At 47.2% G+C, this 27211-nt stretch overlaps 1 protein-coding gene across 16 annotated transcripts in view; it reads left to right on the top strand.

Annotated features, from left to right (window-relative positions):
• LOC113930808 (integrator complex subunit 6-like) overlaps positions 1-27211 on the top strand; it is a 79133-nt gene that overhangs the window by 1302 nt on the left and 50620 nt on the right. For 12 of the 16 annotated variants that reach the window (XR_004819822.1, XR_004819821.1, XR_004819823.1 and 9 more), the window contains exons 1-2: positions 25113-25534; positions 25676-25753. The exons of 1 other annotated variant lie outside the window; for it this stretch is intronic. Coding sequence is in view for 11 of the 15 variants with exons in the window: in XM_035725613.1 (XP_035581506.1) it covers positions 25424-25534; positions 25676-25753 (189 nt within the window). In the remaining 4 variants the exon portion in view is untranslated. 3 more of the 16 variants (XM_035725605.1, XM_035725611.1, XM_035725606.1) reach the window with 3 other exon arrangements.

Below are 27211 nucleotides of genomic sequence, written 5' to 3'. Positions count from 1 at the left end.
TTTTAAAAAAAAATAGATAGATCTACATGGTATGGGAAAATGTCCATGCTATATAAATCAGTGAAGAGAGAAAGCTTCAAAATGGCATGAACAGTTTGTTTAAAAACTATTTTTCCTTAATAAGTGCTATTACGCAGACAAGAAAAAAAATGTGCGGAGGAATAGATACCAACTTCACAGTAGTTATCTCTCAAGGGCTGGGACTATGAGACACTTTCACTTTCTAAAACACTCACATAGTTCCATAACGTTAGAAAATTCTGGAATCAGGAAATGGCATTAATTATCTTTTTCTAATTTAAAAAAGGATGTAAAACCTTCCTCCAAGAAAACCTATAATAAAATTCTCTGAATAAACCCCGACTTTCTGAGCAAATCCTGGTTTGCTCCATAGCTCAGGGAATAGATTTGACAGCTCTTAACTTGACCAGCCAAGTGTAACAGAGTGCAGCTTAGCAAACGGCTCTGAGCAATTAAAGTTGCAGAATAATTCCCAGCCACCAGAGTTTCTGATGGAGCCCTGGCCTTTGCACTGTCGTCTTTGATCTGCTCTCAGGACCTACTGTTCTAAGTGCTTAGCGCTTTGGGATGAGAGCACAGTGCTCATCAGACCACACGCTTTAAAACTTTCCATGGCTACCAGTTACATACAGAATAAATCCAAATCATTTAGAATGGCATTAAAGGCCCTGTGCTATTTCCCAACCGTCGAGCCTAACCTAGTCAAAGGGCTTATATAGCAAATGTTTAAGAGTTCAGGCTTTGAATCTTTAGCCAGATCTAGGATTGAATTTTCTGCTTCATCTCCATTTCAAGAAACCCTAAGCTATTTATTTGCCTTTCAAAGCCGAGTTCACCTGTCCTTCCCCATACCCACAGCCCTTCCAGACCCCTCTTGGAAAGCATCAAACTGTCCTTCCCTGAAACTCCTGCCTGGCTGTGTCTATACTGCCTCGACGGCACCCACGCTTTCTTACAAAGTAGTTGTTTTTATGACCTCCCTAATAAGACATGAGCTCATGAAGTTCCGAACCCCCCAGAGTGTCCAGCACATTGCTTACGCCTGCCAGGCTGACAGTAAATATTTGAATATTTGTGGAATTGAATGAATGAACAAATAAATCGATTTCCCTCTTAGCCAGCGCCCCACTAATTTACATAAGTCACCAGCTCCTCATCAGAGCCTAAAATCCTTAAATAAAAGAAAATAAAATCCTCCTTGCAAGGGTTTAAGATAATTTCGCGGAGTTGAAAGTGCCGAACTCAGAGTCAGGTAACCTGGCCTTGTAACCCCAGATCCTCCACTAACTAGACATGTGACTTTCAATTTCCTTCGCTTTCTGGATGAACAGCAGGATGGGATGATTTCCAGAATTGGACATTCCATGATTTTCCTAGTCTGCAAACTTAAAGATAACTATAGCTATGAGATCCTTGGATTGTGGCCACCATCGTTTCTCATCTATTCTAGAATATACTTACAATCACAATAGGGACAGAGGCATTTCCTCAGAAATTCTCTCCAAATGCTCTTTCCTTGTTTGGACATAATGGGATACACCGGGGCCCCACCATGCCAATTCTCTGGCTGGTGTTGACTTGAATGAGGAAACCGGGTAGTGCTCCTTAGAAGTGGGAGGAAGAGGAGGGTGAGGGGAGGAAATTAGGTTCAAGAACCGTGGGATCAGCGAAAGCCTGTAACAGTGGGAAGGAACTCTGTTGTGCTTATTTTGCAACCTCTGTTTTTCTTCTGTATAAATGTGTTTAAAAAGGTCTGTTCTGGGGGAAAGGCGGAGTTATTTTTATAATTACTATTATAATTCAGCTGTTTAGAAAATTTTAAAACTGGGGCGCCTGGGTGGCTCAGTTGGTTAAGCTGCTGACTCGATTTTGGCTCAGGTCATGATCTCAGGGTCCTGGAACTGAGCCCCAAGTTGGGCTCCGTGCTCAGTGAGGAGTCTGTTTCAGGATTCTCTCGCTCCCTCTGCCCCTCCCCCTGCTAGCTCTTTCTCTCTTTCTCTCAGATCAATAAATAAAACTTAAGGGCGCCTGGGTGGCTCAGTTGGTTAGGCGACTGCCTCCGGCTCAGATCCTGATCCTGGAGTCCCGGGATCGAGTCCCACATCGGGCTCCCTGCTCGGCGGGGAGTCTGCTTCGCCCTCTGACCCTCCCCCCTCTCATGCGCTCTCTCTCTCTCATTCTCTCTCTCTCAAATAAATAAATAAAATCTTAAAAAAATAAAAATAAAACTTAAAAAAAAGTAAAACCACAGTTCTGTATTTATCCATAAAACACAGTCCCTGCCTTCCCGGGTGGGGAGTAGACAGCTGAAGCCAGAGAACCAAATCCTGCAGCCGAAGTTTAGAGGCCAAGGCGGGTGCAGATAGGCATAAGGACAAAAGAAATTCTTATCACTTAGGCCAGGTTTTAAAAGCAAGAAAGTTCAGGACGCCTGGGTGGTTCAGTCAGAGTTAAGTGTCCGGCTCTTGAGTTCGGCTCAGGTCATGATCTCAGGGTCGTGAGATGGAGCCCCACGTCGGGCTCCGTGCTGGGCGTGGAGCCTGCTTGAGATTCTCCCTCTCCCTCTGTCTCTCCCCCTTCCCTCTCTAAAAAAAAAAAAAAAAAAAAAAAAAAGGCAAGAAGAGAGAAAGTGCTGCTGAGTTACTTAGAAGAAAAAAGATGTACCTAATTAGTGTTTTATTTTTTTAAAGATTTTATTTATTTATTTGACAGAGAGAGAGAGACAGCGAGAGAGGGAACACAAGCAGGGGGAGCAGGAGAGGGAGAAGCAAGCTTCCCGCCGAGCAGGGGGCCCGATGGGGGCTCAATCCCAGGACCCTGGGACCATGACCTGAGCCGAAGGCAGACCCTTCACCGACTGAGCCACCCAGGTGCCCCTATAATAATTTTTTTTTTTGATAAAAAGTTGAACTTTCTGTAGAAGTCTGGTTCTAGCTCCAAGGGAAAAATCTTTTCCCTTTCCCTGTTAGTGGCAGAGGGTACAAATTACAAGAGCAAAGATGAAATTTGGAGAGGGAAACTAACAGGTGGAAAAAAATGCTTCCTATGAGGAACAACTACTTTAACTTTAGGTGAGCCAATGATATTAATGCATCGAAAGAAATATAGAAGACAGCGTGAGAGAAAGATTCTATCTGTGCACGTGCAGCATAGTCTAAGGGAGAGACAAACTGAATCCTTTATAATATTAAGTGGAGTAAACCAGATTCCAACCTCTATACACAATATGATCCATTGTCTTTTTTATGGAGGTATAATTGACAAAGCATTATATTAGTTTCAGTGTACCATTGTTTTTAATTGTAGTGCATACACAGAGAAATGAACAGCAGGGGTGTCTGGCTGGCTCAGTCAGAAGGGCATGCGGCTCTTGATCTCGGGGTCTTGAGTTCGGGCCCCACATTGGGTGTAGAGATGACTTAAAGAAATAAACGTGAAATAAAAGAAAAACAAATGGCAGAAAATACACAAAATATGGTCGTAGTGGTTATGATGGAATTCTAGGCAGTAAGAAATTTTCATTTTCTTTATAATTTTCTGTATCTTCTCACTTCTCTGCGGAACTTGCAAAACTTTTACAATGTAAAACATAAAATTAATGCCAAGGCCTGTTACGTGAACAGGGAAAAAGACAGGTGTGGCGAAAATTCTCTGGATCCTTGAAGCCCATCTTGCTGGCCAACCCCACAGATTCCCGAGGGTGGGATATAATCCCAGAGATGCCCCAGGAAAGGGCCTGCTTAGGACCGAGTCTCCAAGTAGTTAGATATCCTGGTAAACTGGCCTGCACGAGTGAGGTTTAGGGACACCTCTTGCCCCTTGAGCTTCAAGGAATTTAGGCTGGAGGTAGGGCTGCCTTTGTCTCCTTGGCTCACTCTGGTTTCCTCCCTGGCTGAGGTCAAGGGTGCCTGCTTGTAACAGGAGGTGACCCTGGTCTGTCTTTGCCAGAACAGCCACATGAGACGCAGGGGTTAAGGGAGAATGGACAGAACTTGCATCACCCTGAGGAGCTGGCTTCTGTCCTCTTCTAACCAAAATCCCTTTACTGTTTCCAGAAAAAGCTCCCACCCCTAGTAGGGAAAGGGAAGGGCAGAAGCAGGCGCTGTCACACTTTGGTGACCCCGCCCCCCCAGTACACCCCTAGCCACACACTCTCACACACACACACACACACACACCCCTGAAACGAAGCGTTCAGCAACAATACCTTATAATCGGGGCCGGCTTCCTAGGCACATGACTCATACAGCAGCGCAGGGCTCCGGGCTCAGGAGGGCCCCCACACTTTGGTTTAATGTTCTGCTGTTGCTGTCTTGACATTCTTAATAATTTTATTTTTGAGCTTGGGTTTTGCAAGCGCAGCCGGGCGGAACAGTGGCGCCCGCCCGCGAGCAGATGAGATTCGGGTAGTATGCGTGTCTCCTGCCGTTTCTTGCTGCCCATTTGCATAGAGTGTCGCTGATGCCCCGAGAGCACAGAAGGCTGGAGGTAGGGCTGCCTTTTTCTCCTTGGGCCCATAGAAGTGGGGGAGGGAGGGAGCCCAGCAAGATGGGGGGGCAGGGCGAGGCCAGTGTGTCCCATCTACAACTGAGTGAGGTGGGGGGTGTGGTGGGGGAGTGCTGGTGGTGACAACCCAGAGGCCACGCTTTCCTTTCGAAGCGGAGCTTGTTTCCAGCGCAGAAAGAAGGCAGTAGAATTCTGGGAACCTGAGGACCAAGGAACCCTAGCACATCCTGGTGGGTTGCTTTCCTGCATTAGCGGACCCCTTACGCTGAAAATAATGACACAGAAGGCAAACCTGCCCTTTCCCTTTCCTCCGTCCTTACTCACCAATAAGCTAAAGGTAGAGACAGTTGGTGGAATGCACGTGTATCAAGAAAGGAAATAACATTTTGTCCTTGTGACGAGAATAGCAAATCATGATGTTGTACACCTGAAATGAATACCATGTTCTATGTCAGCTATACCTCAATAACGAAAAACCAATAACTAAAAATTTAGAACATGAGATCAAAACAGTTGAATTAGTTTCATGCAGTACGCTCACTGTTCTGGTAAGAACGTATGAGCTACAAAATATGGTTTGTGTAATTTTGGTGATCCTGCATGTTGGTTAAATGTTTCTACATTTGCCTTTTATTTGGTATTTTTTTTAAAGATTTTATTTATTTATTTGACAGAATGAGAGAGAGAGAGAGAGAGAGAGAGAGAGAGAGCACAAGCAAGGGGAGGGGCAAGCAGAGGGAGAGGGAGAAGCAGGCTCCCTGCGGAGCAGGGAGCCCAAGGCGGGGCTCGATCCCAGGACCCTGGGATCATGACCTGAGCCGAAGGCAGTTGCTTAATTGACTGAACTACCCAGGCGCCCCCTTACATTTGCATTTTAAACGGCATTGCAAAGCATAAAAAGGTCTAGTGAAATTCAAATAGATAATTTATCAAATAGATAAATAGCAAATAAAAAAAAAGGCCGTGACAAGTCAAGCCAGACACTGCAGAAGAAAGGAAAAACTTTATATCTGAGTGCCTTTAATAACACCGTTTTCCTGCTTTGTAATGAAGGAGCCCCACATTTTCCATATTCTGTAGCCAGTCTTGCCTATAATGTGGGGGTGACCCTACGATGCTTTCTGCTCTGGTCTTCTCTATTTGTTCTTAAATGCTGCTCATCATCCACTAAATTGATTTCATGACCCCAAAAGCATTGTGATGGGCAGTTGGAAGAACACTGCCCTAGAGGTTAGAGCGCCTGGTTACCATTCCCCCAAACATTTTCCTCCTAAGCTAAAGCAAAGGGCTTAACAGCCAGGCCTGGGGTCAATCAGAGGTGTTATTGCCCCCCCCCCCCCAGGGGGGAGGCTGATGATCTGAGGTATCAGAAAAGTCCTGCCAGCACCTTCACAAGACTGCTTGATTGATTATTGCCATGGCTTCTAGAACCAATGAAATGGGTAATTTGGTCCCTCAAGGCCTTATACTTATGTCTCTTTGATCTTACCCCAGAAGTCTCTGCAATCCATCAAAGTAATGCTTCAGTTCAGTTTACCCCAAAGCTATTCCAGGTACTAGGTCAAGAAGTCACCCCCAATTATATTTGCCACCTAAAATCATTCACGACTCTGTTATCTCAATAAGGTCATTAGACAGGGTTACACGATGTGTGCCAGAGGAAACTACATTTCTAGTTTATAAACAACTAACACGCTGGAGGTTCGAAGCATATGCATGGGAGTCGATTAGACGCAGACACTAATCCCAGTTCTGCCCCTCTCTTGGACATGTGGCGATCTTTCTGAGTTTTGATGACCTCATCCGTAAAATGGGAATATTGATACTTACCTCGTAGTGTTGATGTGAGGAGTAAATTAGTTAATGTGTGGGAAGTGCCTACTAGCACTTAGTAAACGATAGCTCTTGGCAATTGTATTTCCAACAGAGAGATGTCAGTAAAGTTATTGAAGTTCCTTACATAACTTTCATCTTGAATTGTTCAGTCCAGCCTAAAGGGCCTTTCTGGGGTACCTGTTCTGTGGTTCTCAATGGTGGGGGAGTGACTTGACCCCACCAGGCAATTTTTGGCAATGTCTGGAGACATCTTTGGTTGTCACACTGTGGGGGAGGTGTTCCTGACATCTAGTGGGTAGAGGCCCGGGATGCTGGTAAACACCTCACTATGCACAGTCCGCCCGCCCCTCCCCACCCCAACACATGACAAGTCATGACCCAATGCAAAACGTCAGTAGAGCCAAGGTTGAGAAACCCTGCCCTGGCTGAAGCCTGGACCATCTATAAGACCATCTATAGCATCTATGGGAGAGTGTATAGCTCCTTCAACACGTCCAAAATTGGATCACTCCAACCTCTTATCTTCCAGAGTTCCCAGAGCTATCAGAACACATGGAACCTGGTGCAGTATCAAAGAAAAATATCCATAATTATTTGAAAAAGTTATTAAAATGCTCATCTTCTTTCCAACTACATGTCTCTATGAGTCCTGATTCTCTTTGCATACTGTAACCAAAACAACATATGGCAACCGATTGAACACAGAAGCCGATATGAGAATCTAGCCGTCTTTTATTATCCCAGACCCTAGAGTTTCAGAAATGCAAAACAATGCCATTTTTCCTCACGAATTCTTTTTGTTTTGGAAAGCGTAAGGTTTTTAAAAAATTCACCACCTATCTGGATAGCTATCACATCTGTGAATCTTCTTCCTGAGAGGAAAGAGATCCTAAATAAGAATCTAGGTGACTTTTATTGTCTACTTTCTAGGGATAGACACAATCCAAGTGAAAATACGTGGATTCCTGGAAAACATGTCCCTGAAGTGGAAATAAAAACAGAAGCACATTCCCGTGGACAAGGTTGGAAGACTGTAAATAACGTACGAATGGATGGAAATCTGAGCTAGAGAATGGTGAGATGAACAAGAGAAAAGTGAATCGAAGCCGCACCTTACTTTGTAACGAAACTCTAATGAAACTCAGAGCGACAGTTAGCCCCTGGGAAACTATTCAAATGTCCATTAACAGGAGGATGGAGAAACAGCTCGGGATGTATTCTTGCAATGGAATGCTACTCAGTTGTGGAAAGGAATGGTCTGCTGTTACACACAACACAATCTCAACAATGTTATGATGAGTGAAAAAAGCCAGGCACCTAAGAATATGTACAGTATGATTCCATTTATAGAAAGCTAAAGAACAGGCAAAACCAGTGGGTGGTGATATAATTCAGAACAGTGGGTGCTTATGAGAGGGTAGGCATTGACTGGCAAAAGGCACAGGGGGACTCTCTGGGATTATGTGGGTAACAGCAACGTGGCTGTGTACATTTCTCAAAGATCATAAAACTGGGCAGGCAGGATCTTTGCCTTTAATTGAATTAAATTCTACCTCAATGAAAAAAATAAATTCACGAACCAATGGCTCAGTCGTGTTTCGAAAGAATCTGTTTGTCACTGATCTCTCCTAAGATGCTTTTCTTTCCAACTGCAATGGTTGGAGCAAGGCTGTCACCACCTGTGGTCTGTTCTTCTGTATCTTGTGTATCTGAGACAATTCCCCCTCCCAGAGTATGTCTAACCTTATGTGTATGTGGCACTGCGTCCTAACACGGAGCTTCATGCGACGTCTCTCTTGCGGAGTACGGAGAGGGCCAGCATGGGGAAAAAGACTCCTTTCTCCAGCAAAAACATCCTAACCATCTACTTCTCCCCACCTCCACTACTCCACCCAGAGCATGCTGGGAACCTCCCATGTGGACTCCCCGCTTCCAGTCCTGCCCTGCTACAATCCTTTGCCTGCACAGCAGCTGCATCAACCAGATCATACCATTCCCCTGCTCGAACCTTCCAATGGCTTCCCACCATATTCCGGAAGACACCTGAGCTCTTCCCTCTCTCCGACAAAGCCCCGCATGAACTGTTCCTGCCTTCCTCATCAGCCACTCTGCCACTTACTGTGGTGTTCTGCCCGCCCCCCCCCCCGCGTCCCCCCCCCCCCCCGCCCCCGGCCGCGGCTTACTTTCAGTTCAAAAGCACCAAGTTCTTTCCTGACTCCAGACAATCAGCCAAGGCCATTTCTTCTGCCTGGAAAGCTCATCTCGGTCCCTCTCCAACGGACTAACTCACACATTTCGCAAATTTGCTCCAATGCAGCTCTCGCAGAGAGGTCTTTTCTGATTCCCCAGTCTGTTTGACTCTCCTGTTACTCATTCTTAGAGCACAGCATCTTCTTTGCTTTCCTGGAACTTCCAGTGATTTATAGTTACATATTTACTAGTGTAGCCATATGTTTATTGCATATATTTCCTACTAGAATGTTGTTCCTCCAGAGTCCAGTGCTTACTCACCAATAAATATTTGGTGAATGAATGAATGTTCCCATCCTGCTAATAACCATCTTGAAAGAGTCTTCTGCTGGAGTACTTTGGAGGTTGCTGGGAAGACTGGCCTAATGAGAAAGACAAGGGAGCAATCGTAGAAGTTTTCTGCACGGAATAGAAAGAGCAATAGTGCAACAGTGAAGGGCATCTGTTGTTTCAATGACTGCCCCAGGTGATTCGGAGGCCGATGGTCCCAAAGTGAGACTCATACTTAGTTGATGCTACAAATACTTAACTAGCACCGGGTGCTAGGGAGACCACTGAGAACAAGATAGATAGCCCCTGCATCCACGGAGTTCACGTTCTACTGCAGCGAATGACTGCTTAATATGCATAATACAACGTCAAGGCTATGGAGGTAGTCCAGGGCTCGGCTCTTCAGACTCCGTCTCCACCCCGGCCATTAGCAACCTAGCAAGGGCTGAGAAGTCCCACCCCGGCCTGATCACGTTGCTTTTTCTCTGCTGTCTCCTTATGTTAGACTACATCCTGACCAGGTCACTGCTTTTCCTGTTTTCACTGTTTCCCAGCCATGGCTGCTCAGTGGGATTGTTTAGGGAGCCTTTAAAAATACTGATACGCTGGGCTCCCCTCCCCCAGATACTCAGTTTTAATTGTTCTGGTGTGTGGTCAGGACAGGCAGATATTTTCAGTTCCCAAGGTGATTCTAATGTGTAGCCAAGGTTGCAATACTGCATTAGAAAGAATACTGCAAGACACAATAAGGGTGGACGTCTGTGATTTTTTTTAAAGATTTTATTTATTTTTTTTGAGAGAGAGAGAGAGGAGGAGAGAAGGAGGAGCAGAGGGAGAGGGAGAAGCCGACTCCCCGCTCAGTGGAGACCCCCAGGCGGGGCTCGATCCCAGGACCCTGAGATCAGGACCTGAGCCAAAGGCAGATGCTTAACCGACTGAGCCACCCACGTGCCCTGACATCTGTGATTTTTTTTTTAAGATTTTACTTATTTTATTTGAGAGAGAGAGAGAGAGAGAGGACACAGCAGGGGGAGTGGGAGAGGGAGAAGCAGACTCCCCGCTGAGCAGGGAGCCTGATGTGGGGCTTGATCCCAAGACCCTGGGATGGAGAGGGAGAAACAGACTCCCTGCTGAGCAGGAGCCAGATGCGGGGCTCGATCGCGGGACCCTAGGATCATGACTTGAGCCAAAGGCAGACACTTAACCATCTAAGCCACCCAGGCGCCCCCAGACAGTTTCCAAGTGTTTAAAAGTGTTCCTGTTAGCTTTCTGTTCCTAATTTCTAGTTTGGGCCCATTGTGGTCAGAGAACAAACTGTGTGCTTTCAGTTCTTTTAAATTTGCTGAGGTTTTCTGTATGGCCCAGAGTCTGGTCTATCTTGGTATCACGTTGTCGCAGGGGCCTGAAAAGAACGTGCATTTTTCTGTCGTTGGATGGAATATGCTATAAATTTTGATTAGATCCTTTGGCGATGGTTTGGTTCTTCTCTATCTTTGCTGATTTTCTGCCTGGTTGTTCTATCAATTATTGAGGAAGAAGTGTTGCAGTTTCCACTAAAATTGTGGATCTGTTTTTCCTTTCAGTTCTATCAGGTTTTGCTTCACGAACTTCTCAGCCCTGCCATTTGGTGCATACACATTAGGGTTCTTAGCAGATTGGCCCTTTTATCATTATGTAATGCTCCTCTGTGCCTGATACTTCTCTCTGTTTTGTAGTTCCTGCCTTCCTGTAGGTTATTTGAACATTTTTTTTAGAATCCCATTTTGAGGTATGTGTAGTGTTTTGTCGTGTATCTTTCGGTACAGGTTTGCAGTGGCCGTCCTGATGTTGGGTGAGTGTAGAGAACATAATTTAGAAAACTCAAAAGATGACAAATTTTCTAAACCGTGTTTGAGAGTTGAAGCAAAAAAGAAAACCCTACTTTGACCTGGTTGTCAATTACCTAGGGCAATTATATTATAAATGGGGGAAGGTCCAGGGACGCAACGTTTCCGGCTGGGGCGGCTCCTCACTGGTGCTATGTAGGGACGGTAGTTCTGGCTCCTCATTTGGTCTCCACTGAGATCTGCTCGGCTGGGAGAGGTTGGAATGCTTCCTGACTGCTCCTTACGTGGCCTTCGCTGATGTTTGGGAAGTGTGATGTTTGGGAAGTGTGGGTGGTGTGGGGTGCGTAGTGGTGAAATCCTGACTCTTCACTAGGCCTTTTCCACTCCACCCTAGCCAGGGGATGAGGCTGCTCTGTGACAGCTTCTTGAAGGTGGGGTCTAGGTCTTACCCCAGGAATTCAGTGGCATGGCTGGGTTGAGGCCACAGTACTTTCCCTGGGGTTTGGCTGGAGTAGAGTGGTTACTATCTAAAAGATTTCTGTCTTGCTAGGCTGCTCCTCTCCTTGGCCTTGGGCTAGAGAGAGCTTGAGGATTTTCTGTCTGTGCCTTTTGGCATTTGGGGTTGCCAGGTTCTCCAGCATCCAGGGCAGACAGAACTCACCACTGTTGAGTTCCTTGCATCCCGAGTTTTCTCCTCCACCTGTCTTTTCCTTCCCACGTTTCAGTGTCTTCTTGGGTTTGTTTTATAAGTAACGTCCAGACTTTTTAGCTGTACTTTGTGGGAGGAATAGGGGAAAACACATCTACTCGATCTTTCTGGAAATGGAAGTCTGCAGATACATTCTGAAATTCAGAATTTGGGGGATTTGAAGATGGCAGCTTCAGGGACTGCATTTAAGACCACTCCCTTAGGGATAACTACTCAGTGACTCTCAACTCTGGCTTCTCATTGGGCTCACCTGATGAGCTCAATTAAAAAAAAAGAAGTCCAGCCACCACCTATCCCCCACCCCTCAGATACTTTTCTTCCACGGGTCTGAGGTGAAACCTGGAAATCTGATAGTTTTGAAGGCTCCCCAGACCTTACTCATCATAGTCCAAAAGTGGAAATAACCCATACATGCCTCACCTGAAGAATGGATCATCAAAATGTGTTATACCCATACGATGGAACAACATTCAGCCATGGAAAGGAATGAAGTACCGGTCCATGCCACAACATAGGTGTAAAGTGAAAGAAGTCAGATACAAAGGGCCACCCACATATTATGATTCCGTTTCTATGTAATGTCCGAAATAGGCAAATCCATAGAGCCAGAACTTAAATTACTGGTTGTCAGGGCTGGTGGGATGGGGAAGACAAGGGGAGTGGCTGCTAATGGCCCCGGGGTTTCCTTTTGGGGCTGAGAAAATGTTCTGGAATTAGACAGTGGTGATGGTTGCTGGATTTTGTGAATGTGCTAAACACCACTGAATTGCACTCTTTTTTGTTCTTGTTGTTGTTGTTGTTGTTGTTTTTTTTGTGGTTTTTTTTTTTGCACTCTTTAAAAGGATGCATTTTATGGTATGTGAATTCTATCTCAATTAAAACAAATTCCTCCTACATGATACCCTGTATATTCCAACACCTGGAGCAGTGCCTGGAACAATGTCTCACATGAAGTTACAAACGTGGACAGGAGTCACAGAAATTTGTAAACGTCTAAGTACAGCATTTGTGTTTATTTCTGTAGGTCACAAATGTAGTGTCCTAAATTTATCTGATTAGAAGACTCACCTGAGAGCATGTTAAAAATATAGGGTCCTAGGGGCATCTGGTTGGCTCAGTGGGTGGAGCATGAGACTTGATCTCAGGGTTGTGAGTTCGAGTCCCATGTTGCATGTAGAGATTACTCTAAAAAATGTATAAAAAATTTAAAAAATATGTAGAGTTCCAGACCCCTTTGGTGAGGATTTCTGGGTTTTAATCAGATTCAGGTCTGGGGTGGTGCCTGAATATCTGTTCTTTTAATAAGACCTGGAGTGATTTTGATGTTCAGTAAGGTTGGCAAACACCATCTCTCTCTCTCTTTTTTAAATAAAGCTTCCTTTTTTATTAAAATTTTTTAAATTGAAGTACAGTTGACACAGAACATTTTATTAGTCCCGGGTGTACAACATAGTGATTTGACAAGTCTATACATTATGCTGTGCTCACTACAATGAACAAAACACCATCTTAAGTGAAGGGGAGCCACTGAAGGTTTATTCTCTTTTAATTGAGAATTGTTATTTTCTGAAATGTCTCATTGTTTCAATAGCTTATTAGAATAAAGTTAATTTAATCAGAATTTTGATTTACCACACGTTTGCCAAAGAGCTATTCAGTGCCCTTATATGTGAGCTATGTTAAACAATGGGAAATGGGCTGTGTATTTTTAAAGCCCATTTGATGCTGAGTCTAATTATGTCTCTGTAGTTGGTTCCCACAGTTAGCAGATGTGAATTGATGTCAACTGTAGATTTCTAACTGCTTGCTCATTGTTTCCCTGTCTTGTTCCTTTTTCCTTTTATCCATGCATAGCACATTTCTAACATTTACATCATTTATGCAGTGTTTCTCAAAATGGAAAATATCTTTCCTGACAATATTAAACACAAGGTTTTTTCACTATAAGGGGGAAAAAAAAAAGTTCTCCAGACTTACCTGCTTCCCAGAAAGAACTTCTGTTAATGCCATTTATATATACTTCCAGACATTTTGTGCATATATACAAAAATGGAATTATACTATACCTCTGTCTTTTTCACTTTGGTGAACATCTTCTCATGACAGTGCTTTCGAGAGCTACCTTGTCCATATTAATGGCTATATGGTGCAAAAATTAGACACGATTAATAGTACCCTGTTTGGGATAGAGTGTTATGTGGGTGAAAGTTGGTAGCAAAATGTAGAAACGACCAAATGTTTTTCAATAGAGAAATGGTTAAATAAATGATGGTGTAATATACTGTGTAACTCTTAAAATGAATGTAACTCTTAGAATGAAGTACATCTGCACGTGCTGTCACGAAAGATAACCAGGAAGCAATGCTAGGTAAAAAAGCAAAATTGAAAAAAAAAAAAAGCAAAATTACAGAACATAATGTGTGCTGTGATCCTAGTTTTGTAAAAAAAAAAATGTTTCTTAAACATATCTATTGTATATGTGTGTATAACATGTGCCTCTGTGTGTGTATATATTTTTATATACCTAGAATACCTAGAATACACACATATCTCGAATACACACTTGCACCCCTAGAAAAATGTCTGGAATATAACAGCAAATGTTTACAGTAATTTCCTTTGGTGAGTGAGATGTTCACTTTTTTTGTATTGTATTGTAACAAATCTGAATTTATTACAATGAACAAGCAAAGTGTAATTTCTAAAAGTATATATATATATATATTCAGAATATATGTCCATTTGGATTATATAAATTGCAGCTTGAACTGTATAATTCCATCTGGAAGCTGTGCTTTTGTGAAAGTTGGCAGTTTTTGAGGAGTTTGAACATGATTCAGGCTGGACTTTAGTTTAATCTGGAGAGACAGGCACCAAGGGAAAGGACAGACGGCAGAGACACCCTAGAAAGGAAAATCTATAGGACCTAATGATTAATTGTATGCAAATGGAGAGCTCAGTTACTGAAAGAACCTGGGGATACCAATTGCTTGGGTAGGGAAGCTAGAGGAGGAATTTTTAAAATTGTATTTTATTTTCTTTTATTTTATTTTAAGTAAGCTCCACACCCAATGTGGGGCTTAAGCTCAGAACCCTGAGATTAAGAGTCACACCCTCTACCGACTGAGTCAGCCAGGCGCCCCACTAGAGGAGTAATTTTGAAGGGAAAATTGTAACTTCAGAGTCTAGACAGATGTCAGTTATCTGTTGCAGCAAAGTAAGTTCCTCCAAAATTTAATGACTTAAAATAACAATAATCACGTATCACCTGTATGGTTTCTGTGGGTGGGGAATTCAGACTGGGCACAGTAAGGAAAACTTGTTTCTGCCCCATGATGTCTGCACCCTCAGCTGGAAGATCCAGAAGCCGGGAGCTGGAATCATCTGATGGTTTTCTCACTCACGAGTCTGAAGATCGATGCTGGTGTCAGCTGGGGCCTAGCTGGGACTGTCTGCCAGAATGTCAACGTGTGGCCTCTTTGTGTGGGCTGGCTTCCTCACAACATGGTGACTGAGTTCCAAAAATGAGCATCCTGACAGAACGCGAGAGAGTGTGCGTGCGTGAGAGAGGTCCAGGTGGAAGCCATATTGCCTTTATGACCTTGCCTTGGACATCTCCCAGCACTGCTTCCACTGCATGCCGTTGGCCAGTGTAGTCACAAGCCCACATCCCCGGATTCAAGGGGCAGGAAGCATAGACCTCATCTCCAGTGGGAAGAATGTTAGCCACATTGCAAGAGCACGTGGGTGGGATCCATAGGTATGGCCATCTTTGGAAAATACAATCTCTCACGCCTCCGTCATACCTTAAGGTGAATTAGACATTAATGTCTCAGTGGATTATCACTTTTAGAGAGATCTGTATTTAACTAAGAACCCCGGTAGTTCCCCATGCCTTGACTTAAATGAATAAGTCACTAAATGTGGGGAGGCTACGTCATTAAAGGTGGGGGGAGGCATGATTTGAGGAAGAGTGCTTTGGTCTAATATAAAAGACTTACTATAAAAATAAAAAAGACTCATAGGTCTTGAACACGGCACACAAGGTTCTCTGTGACCTGGCCCTTGCCTAATTCTTGGGTTTGGTCTTCCAATTATTCCTAGATTCACAGCTTAAATACAAATTATGCCAAATTTCTAGAAGTTCATCAAACATACTATCTTGGGTTGGGTTCCCCAGAAGCAGAGCCTGAGTGAGACAAGGATCTGGGTGCTTGTAATTTACTGACGGAGAGCTCTAAGGAAGAAGGGAAAGGGGGAAGCACCATGGGGCGGGGAATGAAGCTAAGCAAGGATATGGTCTCATTTGGAGTCTGGCTCTGGCCAGATCCCAGATCACTATGAAGTGTGAATGATACCACAAGGTGATCCCACTCTGAGGCAAGGGGACTGTGTTCGTCAGTCATTGGCTGCAGGTTGGAGGAGGGGAGGCAGGCAGGCTGCCCACGTGGCATGGTGCCTAACCTCCGGGCCTAGGTGGCTCTCACCCCTCAGGGCAATTTTCCAGAGAAGGGAGAGAGGCTGTGAGCCTTTAGCAGCCCACATTCACAGCAGCTGTGGGATGGGAGCACTGGTTACGTCAAGGGCCATCATGCACATTAATCTGTTTCAAGACCTCAGACCCTTTATCCTGGAACACAACTGCCTCTTTTCTTCATCACTGATATCACCTCCTCCAGGAGGCTTTCCCTGATAACTAGCTGGCTACACCCTACCCTTCCATGCTCACATAGAATCCTACGCGACTCTCCCCGTAGCTCAGCATTTACCACGTTGTACTGAAAGTATCTGCTTATATAACCAGCCTCCCCCATGGAGTAGACACTCACCAAGGCAGGAACCATGTCCTGTTCATCCTTTGCCCCAGGCAGTTAGCAGAGTGCTTGGCGGAGCCGGCCTAAATAAATATGTGGTGAATTGAACACCAGGTAAGTGACTTCTTAAGGTGGTAGCACAAGGCCAGCCAGGTCTGCTGTCAAGAGCTCTTCCATCCCCAGTAGTAGGAGGGAAAATGGGAAATCTAGTTAACGCATTTGTGACAAATTAAGTGGTTAATGACAAACAAACTAGCTGTAGGGCTTCTCCCTACACCTAAGTACAAATACTGTCCTACTATTGTTGCATTTTAAAGAATATGTTCTAACATGGTTTAAATGTTGTCTATCTAAAAAAAAAAAAAAAATAGTGGGGGCGCCTGGGTGGCTCAGTCAGCGAAGCGTCTGCCTTCAGCCCAGGCCATGATCCCAGGGTCCGGGGATCGAGCCCCGTGTTGGGCTCCCTGCTCAGCGAGGGGAGTCTGCTTCTCCTTCTCCCTCTGCCCCTTCCCCCGCTCATGCTCTCTCTCTCTCTCTCTCTCTCTCACTCTCTCTCAAATAAGTAAATAAAATCTTTAAAAAAATAAAATTTAAATAATAGTGTTAAGATGAGGAGGGGAAAATGATGAAATCTCTGCTTTAGCAGGCAAATAAGTAGTTTTTTAAAGTGGGTATGGCTTGGTGTAAGCTGGTGAAGAATTTGTCACAGCCCTAATCCTCCCCAGAGGTCCAAAAGGGAAACTGAAGGTATGTCAGTACTATTGGCTCCTCAGAGGCAAAGGGCCTGAATGGAGGGATAAGGAGGGAGATGAACCTGAGTAATGTCTACAAGGTAAAAGCTTCCTGGGACTCAAAGGCCTGGTGGATGTGGAGGGGGGCAGAGGCAGAAGGCTCCAGGTTGCTGGAGGCAGGAGAGGCCGGGGCCGGTTTCCCTGCTGTTGTGCTTGGGGTCCCTGTGTATGTGGTGTGCAACCCGGGAGCACCACAGAGTGAGGATGCTCCTGCTTTGTGAGGTTCCATACTCTGGGGGAAGGGGGCGGTGGCCTCAGGGCTGTGAGGTGGAAGGAGGGGAGCACCATAGACGATCTCAGGACCTCAGCCCAGAGGCTCCTATGCCCTGACTGGTGACAGGAAGTTCCCCAAGTGGCAGAACCCGCTGGGGAGCTTGTCTGGGGGCTGCCCTGGGCCAAATTTCATCACCGGCTATTTTTACTTTTAGCTTCCGCCACCTCTCAGAGTAACCGGGTCTATAAATGTCTGTCCAACTTGCTGTGTCTGAGCCCAGGGCAGAAGGGAGCCGCTGACAAGGATTGTGCTAGGCCCCTGTGCCCAGCAATCCACTGCCCTCGATTGGCGGAGGCCTGGATCCCAGCCGCCCCAAGCTTACCTCACCAGCCCTCCTGCCATCAGGTTTCACAAAGAAGGTTCCCTGGGCCCGGGTAAATCAACAGGCGTCAGGAGGCAGATCACGGCCAAGCCAGGTCCCACACGACCTCATAGGATGGGTTACCGCAGGCCAGTCTTTGGGGGATGAGAGGCCAGTCTCCAGGCCGGTGGTGCTGTCCTGGGGGCGGGGGGACCGCTCACGCCCTGCTCTCTCCGGCCCCTCTGCACCCTGCTGGGGAGCTGATTCCTGCTGGGCTGCTTCTCATCCGTGTCTGGGCTCTCCAGCCCTCTGCTCATACCCTCTCATCCCGCTATTGTTCCTGCGGAGTGGGGAAGGAGCGCTTGGGCTCTGGGCTCGGGCTGCGGACCAGCTGAGGGACTGTGGTTTCCTCCCCCGGCATGATGGGATGAATAGGTCTCACCTCGCAAGGCTGCTGCCCTGAGTGAGGTGTGCAAAGCACCAAGAACCAAGCACCTTGCCAGCCCCGCACTTAGTGCTTAAGAAATGAAGCACCCACAACTCTGATGTATTTCCCCCTGAGTCTGCCAGAGTGGGGCAGTGTCTCCTCCCTCGGAGGCTTATTTTTATACTTGCCTAGGCCAGCTTGCCTCCTACTTATACTCGGGTGTCCCTCCTTTATTTTCTCCACAGTGTTTGTCTCATGCACTAGGTATTTACTTGTTTATTTATTCTCCATTCCTGAGGGCAGGGATTTGGGCCTTTCTTGTCCACTGATGTCTGTCTAGCTCCTGGAACAATACCCGGTGCATAGTAGATGTTTAATAAACATTTGTTGGCTGAGCCACCCCCAAATATGCATCTCTTCTTTCATACCCAGTCTCAGTGTGCGGCCCCACAGTTGCCCTGAACTGCTCTGCTCAAGCCAGAATACTGGTCCTCCTTGGTTCCTTTCTCTTCCTCACACCCACGTTCAGTCAAGGAATAAGACCTGATTATCCTACCACCTAAGGGTCCCTGGCACCCGTGTGCTTCCCCTCATCCCCTTGTTAGCATGACAACCTGACCCAGCGAGAAGAAAGAGAGAGACGCCTAGTTTGTCTCCTGGATTCCATGTTTGCCCTCATCCAACCCATCCCGCAAGCTGCAGACGGAACGATAGTACCCAAACACAATCCTTCAGTGGTGCCTCACTGCTCCCAGAGTGGAAGTCCAGCTCCCCCGGCAGGGCCTACCAGGCCCCACACGGCCTGACGCCCGTTCACTTCTGCCAAGCTCATTTCCAGCCACCTCTGTCCCCAGCCTGCTCCCCCGCCCTCCCTCCCCTTTAACACAGAATTTCCGTTTCTTTTTGTTTCTTTCTACTGGGTCTCTTTCAATGTCTCTCGCCATCTTGCCCACCTCACCATTCCCTGAGGAGAACGCTCTCCCTCGTCCGCTTGCACCGTGTCTCACCTCCACCGGTGTTTCACCTCCACCGGCCCTCCTCCAGGCTACTTTGTTTCTTGTGTGTCAGCTTCAGAGTCATCTCCTCAGGAAACCTTCTGTGTGTGTCCCCCTGACCTCTCCACGCCCCCTAGAGCGTATGCTCCTTCCCGTGGACCCATGACACCACGCTTTGCCCCTCTCCCAGCACTCCATAGACACCGCACCTACTCTTTTGATCATTTTCCCCAGTAGGATGTCATCTGCATGGGCAGGGACTCCACCTGTTCTTGCTTTGGTTTAACACTTACCTAGAACTTACTCTGTGCTAAGCCCTTCTCGAAACTCTTTACAAATATTCATTCATTTGCTCCTCATAACAGTCGTATGAGGCACGACTCTTACTACCATTCTCCAGACAACGAAGGTGAGGCAGAGAGAGGTCAAGTAGCTTGCGCAGGGTCACGGAGCTAGCCAACGGCAGAGCTGGGATTTGAACCCTCAAATCCAAGCTCTGAACCCCTGCAATAGACCGTTTCCCTTGTTCACCAAGGGATTCTCGTTGCCTGCCATATAGCAGATGGGGCCAGGAAATATTTGGAAAAAAGAAAGAATGCATGAACCTCAACAGGAGAAATAGCCAAGTCTTCTGCGGGGCAGCGGGGGGAGGGAAAAGAGGTAGTCGCAGACTGAGACAGCGAGTGAGTTTAAGAGTTTGAGGAGTTGAAAGCAAGTTGTCCAGGGGGTAAGGAAGACGCCAAGAGAAGTGGCAGGTGACGAAAGAAACGCTGGCCTGGGAGGGGGAGCTCAGAAAGGCAGGTGACAGATAGCTCCGCAGTCGACAAAGGAAAATATAGAACAGACTGTTGGATCTGGCCAGGAGCTGGCCCCTGGGGACCTCGGGGCAGTTTCCAAAGAGTGCCGGGGAGAGAAAGCAGACTGCATGGGCCAGCCAAGGAGGGAGTGGGAGCGGGGGTAGCCCGGCAGATCTTAGTCCCCTCTGAGCCATGACCGGTAGGACTCAGGAACGGGGAGTAATTGGGTTAAGTAAGGTCTTTTTTGTCAAGATGCCAAGGTGATTAGGGCCCGCTTAAAGGCCAAAGGTAACAAATCTTTGGAGAGCGAGAAGTCAGACCGGCTGTCCCCAAAACAAAGGTGGACTGCACTGCACCATGGCCAATGCCAGGAAATATAAACATGGGACAAAGCATGCTAACTTTTGATGTGAAGGGAGTGAAGGCCAGGAAAGCAGTGCTTGGGAGGAACTTTTATCCCGAGAGCTGTCTGGTAACCCCAGACATGAGGTAGAAAGATCTGGAACAGGGGGAGTATGGTGAGGCATTAAAATGAATTGATTTAGAGGCTTCCGGTGAACGAAAAGCAGATAAAGGGCAGAGACATGAAGAGGAAAGAGGAAACTATTTTCAAGAGCTAGCGAGTTCAAAAAGCATGAGAAAACAGAAAGAAGACAGGACAGTTAGTGCAGGTCATAGAGCTGCCATGAACAAAGCATCCTGTTACGTGGCTAGAGGCCTGGCAGTGAAAATGGGCCTGAGACTGGAAAGCAGGCAGGGAGAGGGTTTGGCTGAGGAAGGCAAATAGTGAGCAGTGGCCCAAAGCAGCGTCACTGCAGAAGGAAGCCTGAGTAGAACCATGGGGAAGCAGCAGGGTTTTTGGTTGGTTGGTTGGTTGGTTGGTTGGTTGGTTGGTTGGTTGGTTGGTTTGCGGGGCAGGGTGGGGATCATCAGCTCAAGGGCTTGGCCCGAAGGGGCCCCCTGGTGCCCAAACCCAGGGAGCTGCCCTGTTTCGGTGGAGGGTGGCAGGCAGGGGCCAATAAGGCAGGCTCAAGAAGACAACGAAAGAAGGGACAGCCAATAATTTCTTTCAACAACCGTTTGCTGAGCCTGTACTCTGTACCAGGCATTGGTTATAGGCTCTGCCTGCTCTCCAGGACTTGACATCCCAGAAGGAGGCAAAGCCAAGGCACAAATTAACCTATAACCTGAGGGGGCTGATGGTCCGGAGCAGAAAAAGATGGAGAAAGGGCCCTTGGGGGCGGGGGTTACTGTTGATGTGTGCCAAAGAAATGTGATAAAGGGGTCTACGCAGGCTCAAGCATGACAAGCCGTTTACTTTCCTCCAGGAAGTGAGGAAGAGAGGTTTTACGCTGAGGGCTGGGGGTTTGGTTTGATCTGGATAAGCCAATAAATCCACTAGATGGTTATTTTTTTATATGTATATCTTGTCATTTTTGTATTTTATAATGAGACACAGATAGTTTTCAGATTCTATATTTACATCATTTCAATTCCATTTGCCCTTATGCTGAGAAAGATCAATCACGGGCCCTGGTAGGGGGAAAAGAAACCATGAAAAGGCATTTACCTGCACAGGGAGCATATCCTAAGGACGGTCCTGTGGGGCCTGCATGCCCTCAACCTCGGGAGCACTGCCTGACCGGAAGCACGTGTGCTTCCCCAATACTGGTAAAGCATTTCTGGAAACTGTTTCAACAGTATTCACATGGGAGGGATTGTTTTGAATAGTTTGTATGTCATTTAAAAATTTTATTTATTTATTTATTATTACGTTCAATTAACCAGCATATAGTACATCATGAGTTTTTGATGTAGTGTTCCACGATTCATCAGCTGCATACAACACCCAGCGCCCGTCACATCACGTGCCCTCCTTAGTACCCACCACCCGGCTACCCCATCCCCCCACCCCCACTTTGTATGTCATTTTGTAACATAATCTCTTGCCTGACTGTAAAAGTAGGGCACACTCATTGTAGAGAAGTTGGGGGGAAAGCATAAAGATTTTTTTGTGTCATCTCAAAATGCCATCGGTGCACTGGGGCATAGATCTATCTGTTTATCTAACTACCTATCATCTATGATATAATATAATATATTATAAAAATATACATGTTTATAATTAAATATATTTATTACTATAGATAAATGTTTTTGTGTAGATAGAAATGCATAAATAAGGAGTGTGACAATGCCTCAATTCGGAAATGATATTTATATATTATATCAATATATTATAAAATATATTAAAATGTACAATATAAAATATATTATATATCTGATATAAACTCCTAATGGGAAATCTTTTTTAATTTTTAAAATTTTTTAAATTTTTTTCCTTTTTTTAAAATTTAAATTCAATTAGCCCACATATAGTACATCATTAGTTTCAGATGTAGTGTTCAGTGGTTCATCAGCTGCATACAACACCCAGTGCTCATCATATCACATGCCCTCCTTAATGCCCATCCCCCAGTTACCCCATCCCCCCACCCACCTCTCCTTCCACGACCCTCTGTTTTCCAGGGTGGAGAGTCTCTCATGGTTTGTCTCCCTCTCTGATTTCTTCCCATTCAGTTTTCCCTCCCTTCCCCTATGATCCTCTGCACTATTTCTTATATTCCACATATGAGTGAAACCATATAATTGTCTTTCTCTGATTTACTTATTTCACTTAGCATAATACCCTCCAGTTCCATCCACGTCGATGTAAATGGTGGGCATTCATCATTTTTTTTATTTTTATTTTTTATTTATTCATTTGAGAAAGAGAGACACAGCGCGAGAGAGAACACAAGCAGGGGGAGTGGGAGAGGGAGAAGCAGGCTTCCCGCGGAGCAGGGAGCCTGATGTGGGGCTCGATCCCAGGACCCTGGGATCATGACCTGAGCTGAAGGCAGACGCGCAACGACTGAGCCACCCAGGTGCCCCTATTCGTCCTTTCTGATGGCTGAGTAATAGTCCATTGTATATATGAACGACATCTTCTCTATCCGTTCATCTGTTGATGGACATCTGGGATCCTTCCACAGTTTGGCTACTGTGGACTTTGCTGCTCTGAACACTGGGGTGCAGGTGCCCCTTCTTTTCACTACATCTGTGTCTTTGGGGTAAACATCCAGTAGTGCAATTGCTGGGTCACAGGGTAGCTCTATTTTTGATTTCTTGAGGAACCTCCATACTGTTTTCTCATACTGTTGCATTCCCACCAACAGCGTAAGAGGGTTCCCCTTTCTCCACATCCTCGCCAACATTTGTTGTTTCCTGTCTTGTTAATTGTAGCCATTCTAACTGGTGTAAGGTGGTATCATAAATAAGGAGTATGATCTCCCTCAGTTCACAAATGATATTTATATATCAACATATTATAAAATATATTAAAATGTATAATATAAAATATATTATATATCTGATATAAACTCCTAATAGGAAATATTTTTAAAAGACTTATTTATTTATTTTAGAGAGAGAGAGAATGCATGTGTGTGAGTCGGGGGAGGGGCAGTGGGAGAGGGAAAGAGAGAATCTCGAGCAGACTCTCCACTGAGTGCACACTATACCTTCCAACCCAGAATCCCTCCCTCCTGCCTCTATGCCCCATCCGTGAAACCTTCTGAACTTCTAGACTACTGGACCATTGCTTCTGTTGCGCTTTTTATTTGCATCGCTTGTTTGTCCCTGGTTCAAATACTGCCATGTGGCCTCTTCTGAAATCTTATTTTTCTGAAAATGTTGTTGAACGTATATGTAGGTATATGCATACATGTGCATACATATATATATATACACACACATACATATTACAAAGAACATATGAAATTGTAAGCTCATTGACGTTCAAGGATTCCACGTTGCTTATAGCATACTGCTGGGAATCACACTTCCATATTTAAAAGTTGTGTTACATGAAGTTGTCAGCCAAGCGTGGTTGGCCCCCTCCTGAGCCTCTCCATAGAGCCAGACCTGAGAATATTTCTTTTTTTAAAGAATTTATTTATTTATTTGACAGAGAGAGAGAGATCCAGAGAGCAGAAGCGGTGGGTCGGGGCGGGGGGGGGGGAGGTGATGGCAGAAGGAGAAGGAGAAGCAGGCTCCCCTCCTGGCTGAGCAGGGAGCCCATTCCAGGGCTCAATCCCAGGACCCTGGGATCATGACCTGAGCCAAAGGTAGACACTTAACCATCTGAGCCACCCAGGTGCCCCTATTTTATTTTTAAAAAGATTTTATTTATTTATTTGAGAGAGAGTGAGCGCACAAGCAGGGGGGAGAGGCAGAGGGAGAGGGAGAAGCAGACTCCCCACTGAGCAGGTTGCCCAATGCGGGGGGCTGGATCCCAGGCTGAGATCATGACCTGAGCCGAAGGCCGATGCTTAACCGACTGAGCCACCCAGCCGCCCCCTCCCCTTTTTAAAGAGAGAATATTTCTCATTGTTGCCCTAATTCCATCAAGCTGCACTTTCCCTTACTGAAAATCGAATTTAATGCCATCTACCGTAATTCTTTCAAAGATTAAATAAAGCTAACGTGGGTGCCTGGCACTTTATAGGTGCTCAATAAACGTGAGCTGAATCAGAATCTAGGTTGGCAAACCTCCCATGTGTAAAGGCTGTGCAGACGCAACCATGGGTGGAATTATCCCTGGCAGGCCAATACTTAAAAAGCTCAATGAAACTGAAGAAATTTGTGCATTCAAAAGGCCGGTTTAGGTAACTGTGTTTAAGCTTTAGTTTTCTTTCTGAGTGGATATATGTGGAATGCAAGGCCAGCAACCGCCTTACAAATACTCATCAAGAGTGGGGAGGCATCGAAAGGAATGCGAGTAGGTCTTGCCAGGAAAGAAGTTTGCTGCTTCTGAAATGTTTTGGTCTTAGCCAGTGGCAGGATTGATCGATTGCAGTTAGCAGAGCGTCTTCTGTGCAGCCTGTCCAAGCATCTGCTTCTGTAGGGCTGCGCAACTGTTGCTCAAATTCACTCTCCCTTTCGAATCATCATCTCTGAAGAGACAGCGAAAATCCCTTTAAACCACCCGAAGTATCCTAACAGCTTTCAAGTCCCTTAAAGGAGGGTCCTTAACATTTCCCCTTACCCCCTGCCTGGGTTCAAACTTCAACTCCCAGGGTTCGCCCAAGTCCCTCCCCTTGCCCTGTCATCTAATGAATATGCAAATACCACATAATTGGCAGCCAATGGCGTGGGTTCTGGTCACATGGTGCCCGTGGTAGGTGAGCGGACAGAAGTTGTGTGTCGGTGAACAGAGACAGCTCTCAGTCTGGGGCGAGCGCTTGAGTGAGCGTGGACGGATGCTTGGGCAGTAGTCCCTGCGGCGGCGGCGGCGGCGGCAGTAGTGGTGGCAGGGGAGGGGAAGGGGGAGGGCCCCGAGGGCTACACACGCTCACACTTTCAAGTTCCCTTGGAGGGAGAGGAGGTGGGGCTGCAGAAAGAGGAGGCCAGGAGCAGTTCCATCCGTCCCGTCCCGTCTCCCCCTTTTCTTCTTGCTCCCTGCACCTTGGCTCTGCGAGAGTTGAGGGTTCGGGTGATAGTCCGCGGCAGTGAGGGCAAGAGGGTCAGGAGAGTGGGCAGCGGAGCCAGGGGTGCGGGGGAAGATGCCCATCCTGCTGTTCCTCATAGACACGTCCGCCTCTATGAACCAGCGCACTGACTTGGGCACCTCCTATTTGGACATTGCCAAAGGCGCTGTGGAGTTATTCTTGAAGGTAAAGGGAGGGGAGGGGAGAGCTGGGGAGAACTCCCGAGGGATGGGGGTGGTGGTGGATCTAGGTGCTTCTGTAACGTCCGTATCGCCCCCTCCTCCCTCCTTCCCTTCGCGGCCCCCTCCGTCATCCCTCGTCACGCAGCTGCGCGCCCGGGACCCGGCCAGCCGCGGAGACAGGTACATGCTGGTTACCTACGACGAAGCCCCGTACTGCATCAAGGTAAAGGGGCCCTCGAGGGCGTAGGCGGGCGGGAAGTGGGAGCCAGGCGCCCGCGGCTGCCGCCCCCTGCCCCCGCCCGAGGCGGTGCTGCGGTGCCCGGCGGGGCGCGCGGGCCGGGCGGGGGCGCGCGGACGGCTTGGCGGAGCGGCGGCGGCGCCCGCGGCCGGGGCCGGGGGGACGAGGGAGGGGCGGCCGCGGGGCAAACGGCTGGGTGGGTGGGGGGGGGGGCCGCCGAGCCGGTGGCGGCGCCGACCGCAGCGGCCTCGGAACATGGCGGACATTTTGCTTTTGTATGAGCCAGAGAGGGAGACTGAGGGCGCTGCTGAGATGGAAGGGAGGGAGGGGAGGGAGGGGAAGGGAAGGAGGGCCCGAGACCCGGAGGGAGGCCGTGGGGTGGGCCCGCCCCCTCGGGGTGCACCGGGCGCGGCGGCGGCGGCGGCGGCGGCGGCGGCGGCCGAGGGGCCGGGCGGGCCGAGCGACTCCGCCCAGAGGTGCTGCCCGCCGGGCGCGCGGGCTCTCCGGGCGCCGGCTCCTCCTCCTGCCCTGCCTCCTCCCCCTCCCCCTCCCCCCCCCCCCCCGCCAGCGCCTCCCGCTTTTCCTCCCGCTGCCCTCCCCTTCCTGCTGAGAGCGTGGCAGAGCCAGCCGCCGGCCCTCGGAGAGGAGACGGAGCCTGTGCACGACTGTGGTCTCTACCCCACCCCTCCCGATGGCAGATCTGCCCGCGGAGCGAGCCTCCCCAGCCTCAGACCCGGAGAAACTTCTCATTTCTCCCCCCCGGGATCGGTCCGCTCCAGCCCGCTCGCAGGCACCTCCGCTACTGTTAGTGTTTCATTGCCGACTCCGGCGAAGCCGCGACGGGCTGGGGCGGGGACGTGCTGATTGGAACTCACACGGGGCCCGAGCTTTTTAGGGACCTGGCCTACCTATTTACATCCTAAATTAGGTTGCTGTTAGCCACGTAGGGATTTGTCCCGGGAGAAGAAAGGAAGGGGGAGGACTCGACTGCGCGTGGCTGCAGTAGCCAAATTCGATGATTTGATCCACAGCATTCTGACCTACAGGCGAAAAGGAGGGAGGATTTAACCTCCGTGGGGGTAGTTAATTTATGTTCCGAATGGTGAGGAGATAAAGAACTTCCTTGCCTGCAGTGGCCCGATAAACTAGAACGCAGACTATTAAATCAACCTGCATGAGAGTCCTGCTTGCATGTTGAAATTTCAGAAATGTATTATTACCATAATCCTTGACGTCTTTTGCTAGACGCCTTCTTTTTCTCAGAATCATCTTAATAGTGCTGGGGAGCAGCAGTCTGGATGTGTTGTGATCCGTTTTCAGGCGAGGGAAGTGTTTAAAAGAATGGAACCTACCAAAACCGCATAGTTGGCCAGAGAGTGTGTGCCTTCAGAAATAAAACCAAAGGGAGACTTTAATCTTGTAACTTGGAGCTTGGGTTAGCAG

This window comes from Zalophus californianus, chromosome X (genome assembly GCF_009762305.2).
Source record: "Zalophus californianus isolate mZalCal1 chromosome X, mZalCal1.pri.v2, whole genome shotgun sequence".
In the NCBI taxonomy this organism is placed as follows: Eukaryota; Metazoa; Chordata; class Mammalia; order Carnivora; family Otariidae; genus Zalophus; species Zalophus californianus.
This window is presented reverse-complemented; position numbering and strand designations above follow the sequence as displayed.